Source organism: Kogia breviceps, chromosome 3, assembly GCF_026419965.1.
Source record: "Kogia breviceps isolate mKogBre1 chromosome 3, mKogBre1 haplotype 1, whole genome shotgun sequence".
NCBI lineage: Eukaryota > Metazoa > Chordata > Mammalia > Artiodactyla > Physeteridae > Kogia > Kogia breviceps.
Genome location: NC_081312.1, coordinates 152,167,291 through 152,188,814, shown reverse-complemented (window position 1 = coordinate 152,188,814; position 21,524 = coordinate 152,167,291). Strand labels below are relative to the sequence as shown.

General features: G+C 39.6%; 1 protein-coding gene across 12 annotated transcripts in view; it reads left to right on the top strand.

Moving 5' to 3' along the window:
• CPEB1 (cytoplasmic polyadenylation element binding protein 1) overlaps positions 1–21,524 on the top strand; it is a 97,142-nt gene that overhangs the window by 50,404 nt on the left and 25,214 nt on the right. For 3 of the 12 annotated variants that reach the window (XM_067029992.1, XM_067029990.1, XM_067029987.1), the window contains one exon: positions 19,748–19,939. In XM_067029992.1, coding sequence (XP_066886093.1) covers positions 19,786–19,939 — 154 coding nt within the window. In that variant the 5' untranslated portion in view covers positions 19,748–19,785. Of the gene's footprint in view, positions 1–19,203; positions 19,388–19,426; positions 19,548–19,747; positions 19,940–21,524 lie in introns of those variants that run through there. The other 9 variants (XM_059057313.2, XM_067029986.1, XM_067029983.1 and 6 more) reach the window with 7 other exon arrangements.

Sequence of the window (21,524 nt, the reverse complement as noted above, 5' to 3'; positions counted from 1 at the left end):
TGATTCATACTAAAGCATGGATGAACCTTAAACAATATGCTAAAGTGAGAAAAGCTAGTTAAGAAAGATCACATATTACATCATTCCACCTATATGAGTTGCCCAGAATAGGCAAATACAGAGATTAATGGGTTGCTTAGGGCTGGGAGAGGTAGGAGGGAATTGAAGTGACTGCTGAAGGGTATGGGTTTCTTTGTGGGGTGACGGAATGTTCTAAATTTAATTGTGATCATTGCACAACTCTGTGGAAATGTTAAAAACCATTGAATTGTATGCTTTTAATGGGTGAATATGTGATCAAGGAGAAAAGATATTTGTACTATACAACAGGGTTAACTTTCATAAATTAGAGTATTATGAATTTAATGAGACTAACCTGTAAAAAGTTAAAACACACATGAAGAGACAGTTCTTTTAGTCAGCGTATAATAAACTGCTCTAGTTGCTGTGAATACAGTTGTGAACAGATATGCTCCTATAAAAGAGGTGTGAACTATATGTAACTACAGAAGTATGGTGGGGAATAGAAACAAATAATATTTCAGGTTATGCTAAGTAATAGGAAAGAAACTAAACAAGGGGACGTGATAAGGAATGACTGGGGTAGGGTTACATAAATTATATCTCCACACATTATTGAGGGAAGGCCTCTGTGTGAGGAGGTGACATTTAAGCTGAAAATCTGCATGATGAGCCAGCCATGTAGAGAAACTGGTTTAATACCAGGATAAAACTGTTACAAGCAGAGGGGACAGGAAGGCCTTGGAGTGGTTGGATGGGCCTGAATTTGGTATATTTAAGGGGCGACAAGGCTTTTAAGGTTGTGGGAAGTGATAAAGCAGAGATAACGGTTAGGAGACTGCTGCAGTAGTCCAGGAGAAAAGTGTGTTTGGCTTGGACTTACCATATTAGTATGGTAATAATGGAGACAAGGTAAGTGGACAGATTTAATATGAATTTCAGAAGTTGGTTTAACAAGACTTGCCGATTGTGGGGGGTGAAGGAGAGCAGAATCAAATTTTGTCTGGCAAACTTAAGTGGATCCATTTTCTGAAATGGGAACTATTAGGGGGAAATGCGGACAAATAACGAAAGATGGGGACAAATAACGAAAGAATGCTGAATTTTATAAAAGTAAGTTCAGGAGATATGGTAGACCCTTGTCATTCAGTCTCAGAATCTTATCACAAATTTAAACAATGGGATTTTATTTTTTACCTGTCAGATTCATAAAAAGTAAAGTTTGGCAAGGGTATGGAGAAATAGTCCTCATGTAGTTGGAAATTTTTTATTTATTTATTTTTTGGCTGTGTTGGGTCTACGTTGCTGCATGTGGGCTTTCTCTAATTGCAGTGAGTGGGGGCTACTCTGTTTCGGTGTGTGGGCTTCTCGTTGTAGAGCACGGGCTCTAGGCACGCGGGTTTCAGTAGTTGTTGTACACAGGCTCAGTAGTTGTGGCGCGTGGGCTTAATTGCTCCATGGCATTTGGGATCTTCCCAGGCCAGAGCTCGAACCTGTGTCCCCTGCAGTGGCAGGCAGATTCTTAACCACTGCGCCATCAGGGAAGTCCCTGTAGTTGGAAATTTAAACTGGTATGACTCTTGGGGCAATTTTGGCCAATGTCTTATTGATTTAAACCTATTGGATCATGAGGTATTTGCACTTATCAAGTATGTTTGCCTGAGAAAGTCAAAAATAAATAGATGTTTATTGCCCTATTTTTATTTATTTATTTTTTTGAAGAACATGACCAAAGACGTATGATTTATTTGATTTGGAGTGGCTATAACATGACACCAAAATTTGATTTTTCCCAACAAATAGATTTGAGAAATTGGGGTACCATTATTATAAATTCTAATCCCACCTTTGATACATTGAAAATACTCCAGATGATACCTCATTATGCAATTATTTTATGACTTAAAATAATTTAAATAACTTGCTTCTATGAGCCAAATGGGTTTTACCATACACCTAATCATATTACCAATTTAGTTAATGCAGAAATCCTGCCATTGGGGTCTAGTATTTTAAAAGACTGTAAATGGAATTTACAATGTTTCAGGTAGACCAACATGGAGGTAACAAAAGAAACAATTTCCTACATCATCTTGGGTTATCTGCTAACTCCTGAAGCATGAGATGTTATTACTCCTATCATTATTTTTTGCCCTATTATTTTAGAAGAAGACATAACAACTACTGGGAACAACCTGAATGTTCATTGAGAAATAGTTGAATATATTTATTATGTTCATAAAATGGACTACCTGTCACAAAAGAAGAAAGTTGATCTCTATGTACACATCTGGAAAGATACCAAAAATACATCATTTGAAAAAATTGTGAAATAGTATATTTGACTTTCAGTGTATATATATATATATATATATATATTTATTTATTTTTATTTTTTTTTTTGCGGTATGCGGGCCTCTCACCACTGCGGCCTCTCCCGTCGCGGAGCACAGGCTCCGGACGCGCAGGCCCAGCGGCCATGGCCCACGGGCCCAGTCGCCCCGTGGCACGTGGGATCCTCCCGGACCAGGGCACGAACCCGTGCCTCCCGCATCGGCAGGCGGACTCTCAACCACTGCGCCACCAGGGAAGCCCTTAGTGTATATTTTTAAACTTTTATTTTTTAAACTTTTTTTAGTATTTATTTTCCTTATTTTTTTGGCTGTATTGGGTCTTAGTTGCAGCACACAGGATCTTCGTTGAGGTGTGTGTGATGTTTCGTTATGATGCACGGTCTCTGCACGGTCTCTGCGGCACACTGGCTTTTCTCTAGCTGTGGTGTGTGGGTTTTCTCTCTAGTTATGGCGCATGGGCTCCAGGGCCTGTGGGCTCTGTAGTTGTGGCACACGGGCTCCAGAGGGTATCGGCTCTGTAGTTTGCGACATGTGGGCTCTCTTGTTGAGGCACGTGAGCTCAGTAGTTGTGGCGCTTGGGCTTAGTTGCCCCATGGCCTGTGATATCTCAGTTTCCCTACCAGGAATCGAACCTGTGTCTTGAAAGGCAGGTTCTTTACCACTGGACCACCAGGGAAGTCCCGGGGTTTTTTTTTTTTGTTTTTTAAAGAAGCTGTGCATTTACATGTTTGTGTGCATGAAAGAATCTTCAAAAGGCACCTTGGGGCTGGGACATTTGAGGAAGGAGATGATTCTCACTTCAGGTAAGAAAGGAAAATAAGAAGTTGTGCGTGCTATTACCAGTAACTTTTAATGTGGCAGTGAACTTCCCTGTAAGTCTTTGTATTTCATTCTCCTAATAGAATCCTAGAAGTACTAGACTACTAACATTTGTTCTGGATATAAACATAAAGAGATGAAAAGCATCCTAGAAGTTTTACCAAATTCTTTTTTTAAAAGAAGACAGTTTGTTTTTATTTAAATGTTCTGTGTGTGTTTTTTTTTTTTTTTTTTTTTTTACCATATTGTGAGTTCCTTTGTCAGAGAGCCATACCCAGATTTTAAATTCTTAAAACCACTTTCTGAATTCTTTTTTGTAATTTATATTTGCTATAGACAATTTGGAAAATTCAAGTACAGATATATCTTACTACCTATAGTCTATTTCAGTTGTTTAGATGCTGTTAGAGTGTCTTTCTGCATATTTCTGGACATTTCATGCAGTTGTAATCTCTTTCCCCAACACTTGAGCATTCTTCTTTATCATGTACTGAGATATGAATTTTAATGTATAAGTTCCTACTCCATTATGAGAGAAATTGTTTTCACCATTAATATCTTTGTGACAAACATATTTATAGGTAGATATTTCTCTGCATTTATGAGTATTTAGTTAGAGATTTTTAGCAGTAAAGTTACTAAGTTGAACAGTTAATATTTTTAACGTTTTTGATGATTTATGGAAATGCTCTTTTTATGATCCCTCTAGCAGGTTAGAATGCTTATCTCACCATATATGCAGAGAAGGAAATTATCAAAATGACTGAGCACCGTTGAATATTATATCTTTAATTTTTCTGGTTTGGTAACCAGAATTCTTATTTTAATTTCCATTTCTTTTAAAATGGAATAAAATTTTTTTTAAAAAAACACTACAAGTCCTGTATCTTTTTCCTTGTGGAATTTCCTGCTTTTTTTTTTTTTTTTTTATGGCCGTGCCTTGTGGCTTGCAGGGATTCAGGGATCGAACCCGCGCCCCTTGCAGGGGATGTGGGGAGTCTTAACCACTGCACTGCCAGGGAAGCCCCGGGACCTTTTTTTTTTTTTTTTTTTTTTTCTGTTGGGGTGGAAACTCCACAGGCAATCTGAAAAATCATCAAACTACCTTAAAGACAGTTGTGATTCCTTCCTTTGTAGTGAAGTTAAAAGAAGATATGTAGCTTTTTAATTCATTGTTATATAATTTCTAATGAATAAAATCCCAGGGGGAAAATGCTTTAAAATGGGTTTAGACTGGCAAATATTCCTTGCAGGCAGCTTTAACTCTGAAATGTTAATGATGGCTAGGAATAGTAGTCATATTAAATTCACACCTGTGTAGTTCTTCTGTATCTCTGTGTAAAAAGGTGTGTGTACAGGGGAGAATCCAAATTTAGAATAGCTGTGAAACCAGTTTGAACATATGTCCTTAGATTCTTTCCCCGTAAACACTAAAGTACAAACTAACTTTAAGTGGTACTGTTTATTCTTATGTGGATCAGTTTGGTTATTACTAGCAATCTGCCTATCCTAGACAAAATGTAACTTAATTAACTTTTTGTTCTGACCAAAACCCAGAGAGGGAGAGATCAAATTTATTTAATGTGCCCATTTCTTTTTTTTTTTTTAAGGGAGGTAATATTTAAAACCAGAGACCTCTACAGACAGTGCCATAGTTTTAAAGTGCTTTAAATCTTACCAAGTGCTTAGAAAAATGTAGTCATAATATTTTTAGAATATTCTTCTTCTCCTTTTTTTTTTAAATCCTTACAGAGCACAATAATACCAGCTTGCTAATGTAGAGGAAAGGCCACAGGATAAAAACCCATCCTCAAAGAAAAGAGGGTAGAAGAAATTAAATTGATAGCTACTGGCTGTTTTTATTTCTTCTGTGGAAAAAAATGCTTCAACTATCTAATAATCAGATGTTGTAAATTAGATTAACAAGATATTTGAAAAGCATACTTAAGGAAATCTTAACCAACATTCCCGCATTAAGCTAGGAATCCCCTTAATCCCTTAATACTTCAATATCATCATATCTCTTTCCTTCCTAGCTCTTCACTCACATTATAGTTTATCACTTGTATGATTATTTAGATTGTCTTCACCACTAGATTGTCAGTCCATACAGGCAAGAGCTGTAGCTGTTTTTCCTTACTTATCATATTCCTATTGCCTAGCTAGTGCCTGACACATGAGACTCATTTAATAGGTAAATATTTTTTTAACCTATTATTTTGGCAGAGCTTAAAGTTGGATATTATCGATGTTGATAAAGGTGTTCACAAATGCATAGAAAATGGTATGGGAGGAATATGTATTAAACTGTTAATTCAGAGGAGACTATAAGATTGAGGATGGAGGAGTGCTGCAAGAATGTGAAAACGATCTTTTTCTTTTTACTCTGTGTGTTGTCTTGATTTTTACCTTTTTTATTCTTTTTTAACACATAAAGTATACGTCTACACTGAGTGCTTAGCTGTGTCATCTTGCTCACATTGCTTTACTTCTTTTGAGCCTTGGTATCAATACTTGTAAAATGGATGTAGTGCCTTCTCCATATGGTATTTTAAAATTTTAATAGTATATTATATTATATTCATTAATTTTTTTTTTTAGATTTCACATAAAGGTGATATCATATGGTATTTGTCTTTCTCTGTCTGACTTATTTCACTTGACACAGTACCCTCCACGTCCATCCATGGCAAAATGGATGTGGCAAAATTTCATTCTTTTTTGTGGCTAAGGAGTATTCTGTTGTTTATATCTACCCATCTTCTTTATCCATTCATCTATTGATGGACACTTAGGTTACTAATAAAAAAGAAACAGGCTCACAGATACAGAAAGCAAACTAGTGGTTACCAGCGCAGGGGGTGGGGGAAGGAAGGGACAAGATAGGGGTAGGGAATTAAGAGGTACGAACTACTATGTATAAAATAATCTACAAGGATATATTGTACAACACAGAATATAGCCATATTTTATAATAACTATAAATGGAGTATAACCTTTAAAAATTGTGTATTACTGTGTTTGTATACCTATAATTTGTATAATATTGTACATCAACGGTACTTCAATTGAAAAATATATTTTTTATTTAATATAAAATATTTTAACATGTGATTTATATAAAAATTATTGAGGTATTTTATGATTTGATTTTTTATACTAAGTCTTCAAAATGCAGAAATTAAAAAATTTTGAGATTATAATTGATGTATAATATTGTATTAGTTTTAGGTGTACAACATAGTGATTGTATACATGTTTATTGTGAAATGATATACAGCTTATTTTCCTCATATGCATTATATTTTATACTCACAGCTCATCTTGATTTGAACTATAAATTTTCATCTGAAGTAGTTGATATGTATTTAGGTGTCATAATGTTGAAAATGTAGATTCACATATTCAGGTTGTTCTGAACCATACTTAAAAGTTTTCCAGTAACAGACTAGAATTACCAGATTTTTAATTTAAATTTCAATCAGTTAAAATTTAAAATTCATTTCCCACTTGTAACAGCTACTTTCTAAGTGCTCAGTGGCTTCCTGTTGCTAGTGGGTTCTGAATTGGACATGACAGTTCCAGAGGAATATGTATTAGATTGACAGGACAGTTAGTGATGTACTTTTGTTCTCACTAGGGCTCTTCAATCCAGGTTTGCTCTTGTCCTTGGCTCTCTAAGAGAAATTCCCAGCTACCATATTTACTGTGGGGATGACTTCCATTGCGCCATACAATGTCCCGACAGACATTGATCAGGAAGCAGAACCACAATGACTGTTGTGGACTAAGGGATTTATTATAGGACTTACTCATTACACAGTTGAGGGAGGAGTGGGGGTTGGAAGATCTGGGACGCTTCACTAACCAGCCCTCCTGAAGCACTGGCATAGGTGGACAGTTGGGGCCCACAGGGCACTCCAGAAAGCCAGGCCCATCCAGCTGCTAGAGTCAGGCCTGAAGGGTTGCTGGTGGAGAGTCTGTAGAAGGTTGTTGCCACTGCACTTGGTGGTGGGCCTGGGATTGCTTTTGTCTTCAGGGCCTGTTGTAGGGCAGAGGAATTGGATGTGGAGTGGAGGAGAACAAGCAGAGCTGGAACCTGCCAGCGTCTCAGTGTCTGTCCCTCACTGTGTCAGTGCTGCCAACCTGATGTTCTTTTACTTTCTCAGCCAGTTCCAGGCACAGTCACCTGTGGAGAGCGGGACAGAACAATACTTGGACTTGAGGAGTACAAGTGTGAAAGACCTGCAGTGGAAAGTGGAGGGAGTGTGTGTGTGTGTGTGTGTGTGTGTGTGTGTGTGTGTGTGTGTGTGTGTGTGCAACCTTAAGACTCCAATCCGTGAAAAGAAATAAACCTTGTGCTGTTGTTCCAGAGCCTTTCCGCAGACTCTGCTCTTTTTCTCACTTTTTGAAGTAGGGAATGTGATGTTTAATTTCCGAAATCCTTGGTCTGCGTAGTACCATCCCCATCTGCTGGAATGTCAGGGCTTTGCCACTAAAAGCCTAAGGCTTGACTATGTCTTGATCACAGGTAAGATTACTCCCACTTTAGTGTGTGCATTCTAGTTTCTGAATGTAGATGTTGTACATCTTTTTGACTGAAAAAGAAATGAGTACAATTAATGGGGGAAGAGGGACGTATGTCAAGGATTAAGGCTTCTGGAATCAATCCAAGAGAGGGTGTTTCTGCTGTGAAATGAGGGGCTTAGACTAAGTAGACTCCAAAGTCTCTTCTATTTTTAATATTCTGTGGTTTATTTTACTTTAATTGAATTTTAATCCTAATTTTATATTGTCATTGAACTCCTAATGTCAAATTTAAAATCTCTCTACATGAACTTTTCTTTGTAGAAATTTTTAATTTTTCAAATTTATTTAGGGGATGTTAAGTCTGAGTTACCTTACCCTTCCTAATATGTATTTTTTTCTTATTATCATAATATGTTCATTGTAAAAATTTTGAAGAAAACAGATACATTAGAAGGAAAAATATCGTATGTAATCCCACTACCCAGATATAACTACTGTTAACATTTTAGTATATCTCTCCAGTATTTTTCTTACATTTACTAAAGAGAAAGCTTTCTGAACATACTATGTAGTCATTTGCCTCTTTCTCTTCTTTTATCTTTTTGTGTCACCAACTTCCCATGTCTTTTTCAGGGTTACATAGCATTTTACTTTGTACGATTGATGCATTATGGGATTTTTAACCTGAGTCTGTGGATAGAATTCAGGGAGTAGAGTATCTTGGGTAGGAAATAACTTAGATATTTATTTTCACCAGCGTTTAACTGAAATGTAGCATTTCCTTCTAAATGTGGGCAAAAAGTCACAATAATATTAGCAGGACCTAATTCTTTGGCAATAATAATAATCCTCAGGATGATTAGACATTACTTGTCTGATTCCTTTATATTCATCGCACATATCTTGAGGTGTGTACATTCATCACTACAAAATTATCACTATTTTACATATTTAACATTATTTTTAGAAGGTATCCATTCATAGGTTTTTAGCACATTGTCAAATGGTTCATGGAACGAAAAGTTAAGAATTTCAAACGTTGGAGATAGTTTGCTTAAATAGGTGTCTATTTTAAACACTAGTAGAAGTACCTGAAGTTAAACTTTTGCTTATATCTGTGATTACTTGGACATAGGATAAATCTCTAAAAGCAAAAATTTTTCGTCAGATAAGTACTTCTAAAGCATTTAGTTAGATTGGCTTCCAGAAATGTATTAGTTTACTCTCTTACTATATACTATTTGGAAGCACCCAGTTCTTTTTAAATCACTAGCTTTTATGTTCTCTATATCTGTTATGATTGGCACTGTAATGGGTCTCCAATTTGGTGTAATGTTCAAGGAACTTCTGAAGATCCCAAAATTTGAACCAGTATAGCATCGGGCATAGTAACATTTTGTTGTGTTTAGATTATGCTAGTTTTATTTACAACTTGGGGACACCACCTGGATAGCACATTGTATTCCAGGACTCTGTACCAGAGTCTTCAAAACATTCTGCTTCAGGAACTCCCACACCAGAGCCATAGATGAGGTGGAGCTAGACTTGAATCCACAGTTTTCGTTTTTGTTCTCCATGAGGAAGAAATTGTCACCTTCAAAAACTATATATGTACATGGCAATGGAATCTTGGAAACACCAGAATGTGAAATTGACATTTTACTGAATAAGTGGGTGTTTAGGGGAAGGATGATAAGAAGGGGGAGGAGCTAGTATCAAGAGTTGAACTCCTGGTAGGACAGGATAGGTTTAGAACAGAGCTCCATAGGGACCTAACTGGAGAAAATGGAATCCATTAATAATTTACTGATAAAGCAAGTCTGATTTGGGGTATGTATGAGTGTAGACCTGGACCTGAGAAAGTGCCCTGGAGCAGGGGAGAGGCAGGAAAGCAGGTTGGTCCCTGGATTTGGATCCCACTTCTACCACTTAGTAGCTTTGTTGCTTTGGCCCTGTCTGATCCTTGTTTGCTCACTAGTTTAAAAAAAAAAAAAAAAGAAGAAGATGATTTAACCAGGTGGTCTTTTTAGCTCCTTTCTTGCTTTCCCTTATTGCTGACTCTTTCATCTGGTGCTGGCATCAGGAGCTTTTGTCCAGAGATTCTCATTCTTCTGTAGTAATTACTTGTTTGGTCAATCCTTGCTGAAGGGCTTGAATTACACAGAACACTCTTATTTGCAAATGATCAAACTAATTAGAATTAACTTTAGCAAAATGTGGGATGTGTTGGAAGGCTGTTGGTATATAGCTCACAGAACAGGAAGAAATTTTGTTGAGGTTCTATCTCTTTGCTGCCTCTCTCCCAGTGTGAGTTTCATTTTCTCCTTTTGCACAATATTCTGTTATCTAAGGAAGGGGCTGTGTTCACATCCTCTGGCATCATGAAGTCAGGAAATGATTCTTTCTTTCCAATACCCACTTAGAAAAATCTTAGGGAAGAAGTCTCAGTTAGCTTGGCTTGACTTATGCCCATACCAGGACTGGTCTCTGTTGTCATAGGGATGAGTTATTATGACCCAGGTTGGGTCAGATGCCTATCTGTGGACCATCACTGTAATCAGTGATGCAGAATCCAGCAAAAAGGTGGCATTTGCTGTTAGGGCCACTTGGACTGTATAGAAAGAAAAACAGTTCAACAAAAACCTGGGGTATGGGAAATTTTTAAAAACATGATCTTGGGGTTTCATGGACTAGGCAGCAGCAGTCTTCAAACATTTGTTTGTATCTATCCAATTTTTAAAAAACAATGTACCCCACAATGAGATCCAGTTCACACCCATTAGGGTGGTCATTGTCCCCCCCCAAAAAAAAACCAACCCAAACAAACCAGAAAATAACAAGTGTTGGCAAAGATGTAGAGAAATTGAAACACTTGTGCTTTGCAGAATGCAAAATGGTGTAGATGCTGTGGTAAATAATACAGTGGTTCCTAAAATAATATTAAACATAGAATTACTGTATGATCCAGCAGTTCCACTTCCAAGTATATATATGTAAAAGAAGTGAACTCAGGACGGGAACACATATTTGTACACTGATATTCATAGCAGTACTATTCACAGTAGCCAAAAGGTGGAAAGAAATGGCCCAAATGTCCATGGACAGATGAATGGATAAACAAAATGTGGTATATACATCCAGTGGAATATTATGTATCCTTAAAAAGGAAGGAAAATTTGATACATGCTACAGTATGGATAAACCCTGAAGATATTCTGCTAAGTGAAATAAGCCAGATGTAACAGACAGATATTGCATGGCTTCACTTCTTGGAGATACCTGAAATAATGGAATTCAGAGGCAGAAAATGGCTACCAGAGACTGGGGAAAGAGTTCGTGAGGAGTTAGTATTTCATGGGTACAGAGTTTTAATTTGAGATGAAAAAGTTGTGGCAATAGTTAGTGGTAATAGGTGCACAAAAATGTGAATGTACTTAATGCCTCTAAATTGAACACTTTAAAATGGTTATAATGGTAAAATTTTGTTAGATATACTTTACCACAATAAAAAACATTTAAAGAAATACAATGTACTCCTTGTATATTTAACTAGGTGTCTAAAATTTCATTGAAAAATGTATCCAGTGGAATCAAAAATTGTAGAGATTTTTATCCATATTATCTGTTACAAAAAACTGTAAATTAAGCTCTTTAACAGTGGGAAATTTCTCATTATTCCTTTTCTCCTTTACTTGTATTTCTAGTCTACTTCTCCCACAGAATTTTATACTAATGAAATGTTTTACAGTTTAGTCTTCTGTTGATCACATGTTATACTTCTCTGCAACAAAAACTACATAAATTGAAATTTTAAATTATTTCCTGTGACTAAAAGGCTCTAAGTGTTCTGGATTGCTGTGGCCATTGATTTCTAGGACAATTGATTAAGACTCTATTGTTTATTGGAAATGCTTTTTAATGAGATAAATGAGGTGTTTTTATAACTCATGTAATTTTGGATGACTCACTTATTGCCAGAATGACTCAGCATTTTCAACACCAAATGTATTCCTCTTTTCTGTTTTTATAGATCTGTGCCCTACTGAGTAAACTTCTTCACATAGATAAGTAGATGGGAAATGAAAGTGTTGTTAGAGCAGTGTCACTCAGTTGTTTGAACTCCTTGACTGATGCAAAAAATCAGTCATCTATCATTATTTTTAGTCATTTACTTGCCGACAGTTCCATTCACTCCTTCGTGTTTGTTGAAAAGAAGGAACTGGAAACCATCTAAGTTGTGAAAAGATTTGTTACCTGAGGCATCAGTCATTGAATTTCTCAGTTTTTTGGAAGTATACCAAGATTGCTTATGGAGATTTCAGATGACTATGTTATTCTTTCACTTAGAGATCTGTTTAACTCATTACCTGAAGGATTGAGAAAATTAAAATGCTGTTAAGTTAAAAAATATGCCCTTATGAATACAGTGTTGTGTTTTTGTTTTTGTTTTTTTGGCTGTGCCTTGTGGCTTGCGGGATCTTAGTTCCCCAACCAGGGATTGAACCCATGCCCTCAGCAGTGAAAGTGTGGAGTCCTGACCACTGGACCGCCAGGGAATTCCCTTAAAATACTTTTTATCTTATCACTTGCTTTATGTTTTGTCAAAACCTCGGGTCTGTAGATTTTAACTCTTTCTGCTTATGGAAAATGTCAACCATAAAATCTAATTTAATGAAGTTGGTAGTTGGTTTTTATCATCAAACCAATTACTTCAGGCTTGCTTTTAGTCAGAAAAAGTCTAACTTCATTTTCCCCCAACATTTTATTTTGAACATTTTCAAGCATACAGAAAACATCAATGAATTATAAGGTGAACACCCATAATACCCATCACCTAGACTCTGCAGTCAACATTTTGTCATATTTGCTGTATCACATATCTGTTTATATATCCCCCTAACCATTTATCAGTCCATCTCCTTTTATGATGCATTTCAAAGTAATTTGCAGACATGGATATAATTCACCCTTAAGTAACTTCAGCATGCATATTAACTCTGATGTTCAGTGTTTGTTTAGAGGTTTTTGGAGGAAAAATTAATAAACAGTGAAATGCACAAATCCTGTGTGTATCATTAGATGCATTCTGACAAATGCACATACCCAACTCGCAACAAAATGTAGTACATTGCCATCCCCTCAGAAAGTTCCCTCATCTCCTTCCCAATCAGCTCCCACAACTACCCCCTGGAGGCAACCACCTGATTCCACTGTATATTAGCTTTGCCTCTTCTAGAACTTCATGTAAGTGGAATCACATATATATGTTACGTGAGGTTTATTTTGCTAAGTGTAATTGAGATTCATCCATGTTGGTGTATGTATCAGTCTGTTCTTTTTTATTGCTGAGTAATATTCTAGTATATGTATGTATACAACATGTTTTATTCTTCTGTTAATGGTCACTTGGATTCTTTCCAGGTTTTGGTGATTATGCATAAAGTTGCTATCACCATTCATGTACAGGTCTTTTTGTAGACATACACTTGCATTCCTCTTAGTTGAATACCTAGGAGTAGAATTTCTGGGTCATAGGATAGTATATGTGTAATTGTATAAGAAATTGGCAGAGCTTTTTCAAAAGTGATTGAACCATCATAAAATAATATATGGAAGTTCTGATCGGCAACACCAAATGTTGGCAAACTGGAGCAGTCTTTTTAATTTTAGCCATCTGGTGGGTATGTAGTAGTATCTCATTGTGGTTTAATTTGCATTTCTTTGATGACTAATGATATTGAGCATTTTTTCTAGTGCTTATTGTCCAGTTTTGTATTTTTGTGTGACATGCCTTTTGAAGATTTGTCTGCCCTTTTAAAAATTGTTTTTTTTTCTTTTACTTTTGAGTTGTTAATATTTCTTACATACTCCAGATACTAGCCGTTTGTCAGGTATGGTTGCAGATGTTTTCTACCATTTTGTAGGTTACTTAATTATTTTCTTAATGGTGTCTTGATGAGCAGACGTTTTTAATTTTGGTAAGTCCAACGTATCAAAACTTTCTCTAATGATTGTTGCTTTCTGTGTCCTCCATGAGAAACATTGCTATGCATTCTCCCAGGCCCCAGGTCAGAAAGATAGTCTGTATTTTCTTAGAGAAGCTTTAAAAAGTTAAAACTTTTACTTTTAGGTCTCTCTGATTAATATTAAATTAATGTTTGTAAATGGTGTGAAGTAGGGGGTCAGGGTTCATTTTTTCCCCCCCATATGGGTATTTGGCTGTTCCAGCACCATTTGTTAAAAAAGTCCTTCCCACTGAATTGCTTGAAGGTGTGTATATTACTGGGGTTGCATTGAGTATGTGGATCAATTTGGTGGGAAATGACTTTTTAATAATATTGAATTTTCCAGTGTGTAAACATGGTATATGCCATTTTAAAATCTAAACATTGTTAATATTTATTTTCAGAAACATTATAGAAGTTGCTTTGAAATAAATTACAGAATTCATTTGAAGATCATTAATGTGGTTGAGACTAAAATGAGCCAATGATCATATTTTTATGGTGGGAAGTACAAAGTAAACCTAATGGTCTCTTATACCTTAATCTGTAATGTGGTTTAAAGTATAGCTGAAATTATAAGGAAGCTTTCTTTGAACATCCTAGGCATCATGCATTCCCTCTCTTCTGAACTACTGTTATTAACACACAGATTAACAGTACATGGTTCTCTTAGAGTGTGAACTTCCACGGAGTTGTGATTGACTCAGATTCAGCCTTTAAAGTTTGATGAATAGTGTGATAGAAAGTTAGTAAGCCTGGAGATTGGCTTTGATCTGAGAGGCTACAGGGAACTGTTGAAGGCACTTGTTTAGGAGAATGAACACCATGAAGAGAAGGGAGTGTTGTGTAAGAATGGGATGAATTACCTGGAAGAGAGAGTCTGGGGTAGGAAGGCCATTTAAACTCTTAATGCTCAAAGTGTGCTCAGCAAACCAGTAATGTAAGATATCACTTGGGAGTAGGTTAGGAATGCAGATTCTGGGACCTGACCCACACCCACTGAGTCAGAGTCAGTGTTGTAAAGATTTCCAAGTCATTCCTATGCCCATGAAAGTCTGAGAAGTACTGCTTTAGGGAAAATGTTCAGTCCCCCTGGTGTGAGTGATTAAGGGCCACAGTGCACACAACAGTTGACATGATCGTGGCAGATGTGTGACTTCTTACATGTCGGCTCTTTCTCTTTAGATTGTCAAAATGGATTTTTAGAATCATTTTTGTTTTCTTGAGTTGGCGGTGTGGGGGCAGGGGAATAGTCTTTCAGTGTTTTAGAAATACGTTCTTAGAAATGCTACTTTATGGGCTTTTTAAAACTTCAGGAACCATAAATCATTGATTTAAGTATCCTCAACAGACTGTAAGGTCAGTTATTTAAAAGAAATTTAATGGGGACAAGTGATTCAATGTCCCTTCTCTGCTATTCCCAGGGACTGGAATTTGGGGATGAAGTTGAGATTTTGTAAAAGATTTCAAGTGTGGTTGCCGTACAAATTGTAATAGTGCTCTTGTTGAAAGTCTAAAGAGAAAGAAAGGAGAAGACAGCTTTCGCTGTACTGTTTGTGCAATAACTAAAGGACAATAAATCCACTAGCAGCCTGCTACCCTCACACATAAGCTATTTGTATTTTTCTGTATTCCTTTACCAACATTATCCATCAACATACAAAATTTTCACATAGTTATATAATCATTATATAGATGCAACTTTGTAGTCTGCTTTATGTCATTTAACATATTACCCTACTCCCCAACTCCTCCTCTTCCCTCCTTATCCAGCTGTTCTGCCTGCCATCTTCTTCCTTCTCTTTCCTTTCATCCTTTACCTCCCTGGCTGGCCTCCCTAGCTTGGATCTCTGGTTCATTTTGGGCCCTCTACCACATTATTTCTTGTTTAAGAGTCTACAGAGATTTTTCACTGCATGCTTGAGCATCAGTTTGATATTCCAGCCTCAGTTCTTCCTGGCTTGGCTAGCCCAAACACACGTTGCTTATTACCTTCTCCCCTATTACCTCCTCCGAACCAGGTCCTTTTCTGCCGAGGATCAGCTCGTGATGCATCTGCTGTGTGAAGCCATCTCCGGTTTCCCAGGGGCCTCAACAGACTTCTTGCAGTCACCACTACCTTTATACAATGGAACCTGACTTAATGGTTTCATAAATGGGGGCCTGAAGTCACTACTCTTTCCTTGTTTCATTTCCCTACTTGGCAGATGCTCAAGAATGATGGCTGCAGAGGACCCTGAGCAGCTTCATGCTAAATTTTGTTGGCAGAGGCGTCATCAGAGGACAGACAGGTTCTTATGCTGAGGATGGAAATGATTAGAGTTGAGGCTATACTACTCTGAGCCCTAGAGCCAGAGCCCCTGGGTCACCTCTGCATTTTGAGTGTGCCAGGGGTTACTGTATTTTAGACTGTAGCAAACTTTGGACTTTGGGTCAGTTTACTTATTTCCATGAGTTGTCCAGTTGCTAAGAAGTTTGGGAGATTAACTAAAAAGAAGATAACTGATATTTTCAAAGGGAGATTATTTTAAGTTTTTGAACCAAATTAAGAAACTTAAATCGGAAATGTTGTGTAGGTATTGATATAGAAACTTGTAGGGTTAGGGTTAGGGTTGATGTAGAAAGCATTTAAGCTGAGACATTATTCAAATAGATAGCCTTAGAAGGAGAAGTCTCACTTCATCATGTGCTTGTTCTCAGTTTTCAGTATCTTTGGAGTGTCTAGTTTGTGCTTGGCTAAAGGTTATAAAGAATATCCTCCAAGAAAAAGGGTGAAGTTCCTGTCCAGCGTCAGATGTGAGTTTGAGAAGCAAAGATGGGCTTTACTCAGTAAAATCAGCGTTTGTGTTTCAGACCTTTCAGCTTAACTGAATGTTAGCCTGTGTTGACAGTTAACTTCTCAGACTTTCTGTCAATGTAGATTGAAGAGGTAGAACAGAATGGGCATGTTTGGAGAGCTGGGACCAGGAAGCCATTAGTAAAGAGGCTTTTTTGGGTAAAATGTTTTTGAACACAGATGGCCGCAGATAAGAGTGATCATGCCTACCAGTTCACCTAGGACTGTCTCTGTTCAAGCTTGCTGTCCTGGTATGATTATTAATATTTGCCCCCTTTCTATCTCAGAAGTGCCTTCATTTGGATGATAAGTTATATGGTCATCTACTAAAAGCAACATACTGATAAAATACTTTGTGCCAGGCACTGTACCAAATGCTTTATGTAATCCTTGCAAAACACCAGAAAGGTAGCTGCTGTTGCCACTTTACAGATGAAAAGATGCTCAGAAAGGTTTAGTAACTTGACCGAGATTGCACGGTGGCAGACCTGGTGAGTAAAGCAAGCTCTATCAGACATTTAAAGCTACTTAATTTTTCCCAGCCTGCCACGCTAAGGGTTTAACAGGGTCTTCTGTTAGTTTGAGGAACTAGTGAAAGAATCCTACAATGGTAGTGCAAGCCTTTACCTAAAAGAAACAGCGGAATGGAGAATGTCTGGATAAAGATAAAGGTGATGTCTTAGTGGGAATGCTGGGATTAAAGAGAGAGTTACACTGTATTTAGATCTGCAGGCTTCTAGATGCTTGTAGCCATTTGTTTCTAAACGGACTTAAACTGATATGCTGCTCAGGCCTGGGGTCTTTCTGCTTGGGTTTGGAAGTTCATGGTAGTTGTATAGATCAGTGCTACTCAAACTTTTACGTGCATTAATATCAGCTGGGAGTCTTGTTAAAATGTGGATCAATTCCATAGGTCTCAAGTGGAGTCTGACATTCTGTATTTACAACAAGCTCCTAGTGATGCTGATATTGCTGGTCTGCCACACTATAGTTTGGGTAGCAAGAGTATAGTTGATGATTAGATTCTCTCTGCCTGGGGCATGAGGGTACCCATATCCACAAATGCCCTGATTTTAGATGGGGAGGGGAGGAACAATTGCTTCTAGTTGTAGTTGTGCTCACATTGTGATGGAAGGGACTACATAGATAGTTGGTGTAGGTGGGGAATGAGTACTTAAATATGGATTTTTAAAAGGAAGCATTGTGTTTTTATAATTAATACATATGGATTATTTTTAAAATATATCCTTAGCCTAGGGAAAGGGTGGACAGAGAAGCAGGAGGGAGTGGTCTGGGGTGGGGGCAACACCAGCATGGGTGAGTTCTGGCTCAGCCTGTGCAGTGGTGAAGAAGGCTTTGATAGACACAGACAGGGAGCAAGCAGAGTATCTACAGCCAGACAGGAATAATGTGGATGGATGACACAGCAGCAAAGCTCTTAAAAAAAAAAAAAAAAAAAAAAAAAAAAAAAAAAAAAAAAAAAAAAAAAAACCAAGGGGAGGAGTCCCTCCCACAGACTGGCCATTTTCCCCCTCTAGGCTATGCCTGAGTGCCTGTGGACAGAAGGGTATACTCAGGAGGCTCTGGCCAGCTGTTCCTGTGGATAACAGCATTATCCTCCACTCTGCCCACTTTGTAACCCTGTCCTGGGCGGTCCCAGGTGGGCATGCTTCCCGTATCTGGTTACTTCTTGTAACATGGGAGAACAAGCAGGGTGGAGCGCTGCCTACCTGGTCTAGGTGCGAGCAGCCTGCTTGCTGAAGCTGGGACCTTCGCTTTACCCTCCTTTCTGAGGAAGAAGCCTTGTGACTGGAGGTCATGTTGGAAAAGGACTGATGCAGGAGAATATGTTGGCAGACAGGAAATGGCAGTTTCCAGAAGCTCTGGGCAGAGCTGGACTTGGTGCTGGAGCTGTGAGTGGTCACCGAAATAGGGCTTTGGTCCTGGGCAGCACCCCTGAGAGGGGGCCTGGGCAGCCAGAGGCATCAGTGATCCTTACAGCTGGCCAGTGTATCCTGAGTGCTCCTGGAAAAGCAAGAGAAACAGTATTGACAGAGCCAGGTGATGTGAGCACCTACACCTGGGGTTTCTGATAAGGCATAATCCTGCTTCTGAGACTGTTTCTCTTACTTTGGTCTGTCAGACACTGTTTTGGGAGTGTTTCTCAGCCTATACCTACACTTGCAGGAGGGAGGAGCTGGTCCTGCTGTATCTGCTCGTGATTGATGCCCATCCTTTTGGGGTGAGGGAACTTGGGAACAGGGAGTATCCTAGTCAGGACAGATCTTACCCTGGCATGTGGGTTGCCCAGTTACTCCCCCTCCCCCTGCCGAAGCTGACCCCCTTTCTCTGATCAGGTGCTCCTGACAAGCCTGGAGCACCAAGTGTTGTTCCCCAGGGTCCGAGTGTACAGTGTTTTTCTGAAGGTTGTCCCATCCTCAGTGGTAAACAGTGCTGTGTCAGGGTACTGCTCAGGGGCCACTTGGAGCACAGAGATTTTTGCTAGCAGAATTGTGAAGCTTTGCATCGGGCTGCAAAACCAGGGCTTGAGCAAGCAGCTGGAGAGAGTCCAGGACTAGAGTGTTTTTGGGTTTGGGGGGTGGAGAGCAGAGGGAGGGGAAGGGAGGGGCAGGAGGGCAGAGCTACACAAGCAGGCAGTCTGCTGCTTTGGCTTTGCTCTCGGCAGAGAGGGCTTCAGTTGTGCCTGAGGGCTGCTTGGCCACTATTGCTGGAGACCGGAGGGCGCTGCCTTGCAACCCTGACTTACCGGCACTGCACCCGGACTGTTCCAAGTAGCTGTTGTGCTGTCTTTTCCCTGGGAGGCAAGTCTCCTCCCCGTCGTCCCCTCCTGCTCCTCCCCCGTTCTGTGAGGGATGATGCCGCTCTCTATTGCACGGCTCAGCCGGCTGATGTCACTGGCAGCGGGAAGCATCAGCAGCCTGATCACATGCTGGCCCAGTCTGTAATGCAGACGGGATAGGGGTGTGTATGTGGGGAGGGGGGCTGTATGGCAACTGCTCTTGCTCTAATACCCCCAAAAGTGCAGAGGCAGTGGCTGCAGCATCCAGCCAGCTTGGAAGTCTGGTCCTTGAGCCTAAGGAAACTATTATTATTATTTATTGTTGATAATACTGGGGAAAACAGCCCTTAACTCTGGGGTTCTGCTGTCCTCCTGTCCAAAGCAGACTTCCAGGACTCTGAAGAAACAGTTACAAGCAGGATGCTTTTCCCCACCTCTGCGCAAGATTCTTCCCGTGGCCTCCCAGATGCAAATGACTTGTGCCTTGGCCTGCAGTCCCTCAGTCTCACAGGCTGGGACCGACCCTGGAGCACCCAGGACTCAGATTCTTCAGCCCAGAGCAGCACACACTCAGGTGAGTGCCAGAAAATGAGTTGGCTTGTGGTGGTGGTGGTGGGGGGGGGCGGTGTATGGGGTAGTGAGTGAAGATATCCACAGCAACAGTTGTTCTGTTCACCTTTGCATCTCCCCCCCTCCCCATACAACATGGAGCTGTTTTGCAAAAGATGGAAATGCTGGCTGTGAGTGTGGTAGGACAGATGGTTGCTCGTAAAGGCAGGCATGGCTTTTCCACTTACCCTGATAAATTCCCTGGAGTTGTTAGTCTGTACCTGAGGTGGCCCCGAGAAGGGTCCACAAGGTGACAGTCTTATGCAGAAAAGATCCAGCTAACCCCCTAGTGCCCAGGCCTGTCTTGGAGATGATGAAGCAAAACACTTTTAGGTGGGGGAGGGGACTTAAGGGCCTGATTACTGGATGTCCAGATTTTATTTCTCAGTGGCTTTTAAAACTAGGGAGCTATGTGTGAAGGATGGGTGGTCCCTGAATCACGGCAAGGGGAAGAATTTTAACCATAAGTGAGGCTGGGTAATACTGGGATATTGGAATTAGCTTAACATAAGGTTAAGAGCATTGGTCCTAAAGGGGTAAGCAGGGTAAGTGGGGTGGAGTAACTCTCAGCTGCGGAGGCTTTTTTTTTTTCTTTCTTTGTGTTAAGGGTGACCAAGTGGATGAAGGAAGAACCACTTCCCTTTAGGATCTCTAGTCAACTTGGAAGGATTCGATGGGGACAAGTTGAAGGGGCTTCTTGGCAACCCCTTGAACTGCTTCTGCTCAGACCTTCCCATTGCCTGTTTATTTCCCTCTTGGGGTTCAAGGGGGAGGGTTGGCCAGACGCAAGTCTTGGAGTATTCAGGAAGAAGTGTGAACTTAAGAAATACTGTAACTATACATTAAAATCTATGTATTTCGCTTTATGTAAATTACACCTTAATAAAAAGAATATTGGCAGCAGGTACTTTAAAAAGATGGAAAAGGGGGGGTGGGGGCGGCCATTTGCCGTTGGTGCTGACAGTGGGGTTCGCAGAGCCTGCCATCCTTCCTTGTCTCCCCTCTCCAGAAGCTGGCAGTCATGGCAGCAAGGTACTGTCTTGTTGATTTCTCTGGCCTCCACCCTGTTTGGCGCAGGTCTTTTTTTAGAATGCTTTGCAGAGCCTGGGACTGTTGTGTCTGTTGGCATTTTAATGCCCAGTTTTTTGGTAAATCCCATTTGATTGGGGGTAGAGGGTGGATTTTTTTTATTTGGCTGCAGGTGGGGAAGAGCTTCACCTTAAGTAACTACCTCTGAGTTGAGGTAGAATTTCTTGAAGTACGAGCCTTTAGCTGACTCAGGTTTTTCCCTGGGCTGGGAAGTGTGGTGTCACTGTTTGGTATCCTGTGCCTGGAGATCATGGCTTGGAGGCAGTGGTAGTTTCTTTTATGTGGTATTCTGAAGCCAGCCGGGGGGCCTGTGAAGGACCTTGTCCCCACCCTCACTGCTGTATCTGAGCAAAAGACAGGGGAGCCCACCCAGGAGGCAGGCACCTGTCTGTGGTGATCAGTGTTTGACCAAGACACTGTCTCTCACTGGTGTCACGTTGGGTGTGGCCCTTCTTTGACTC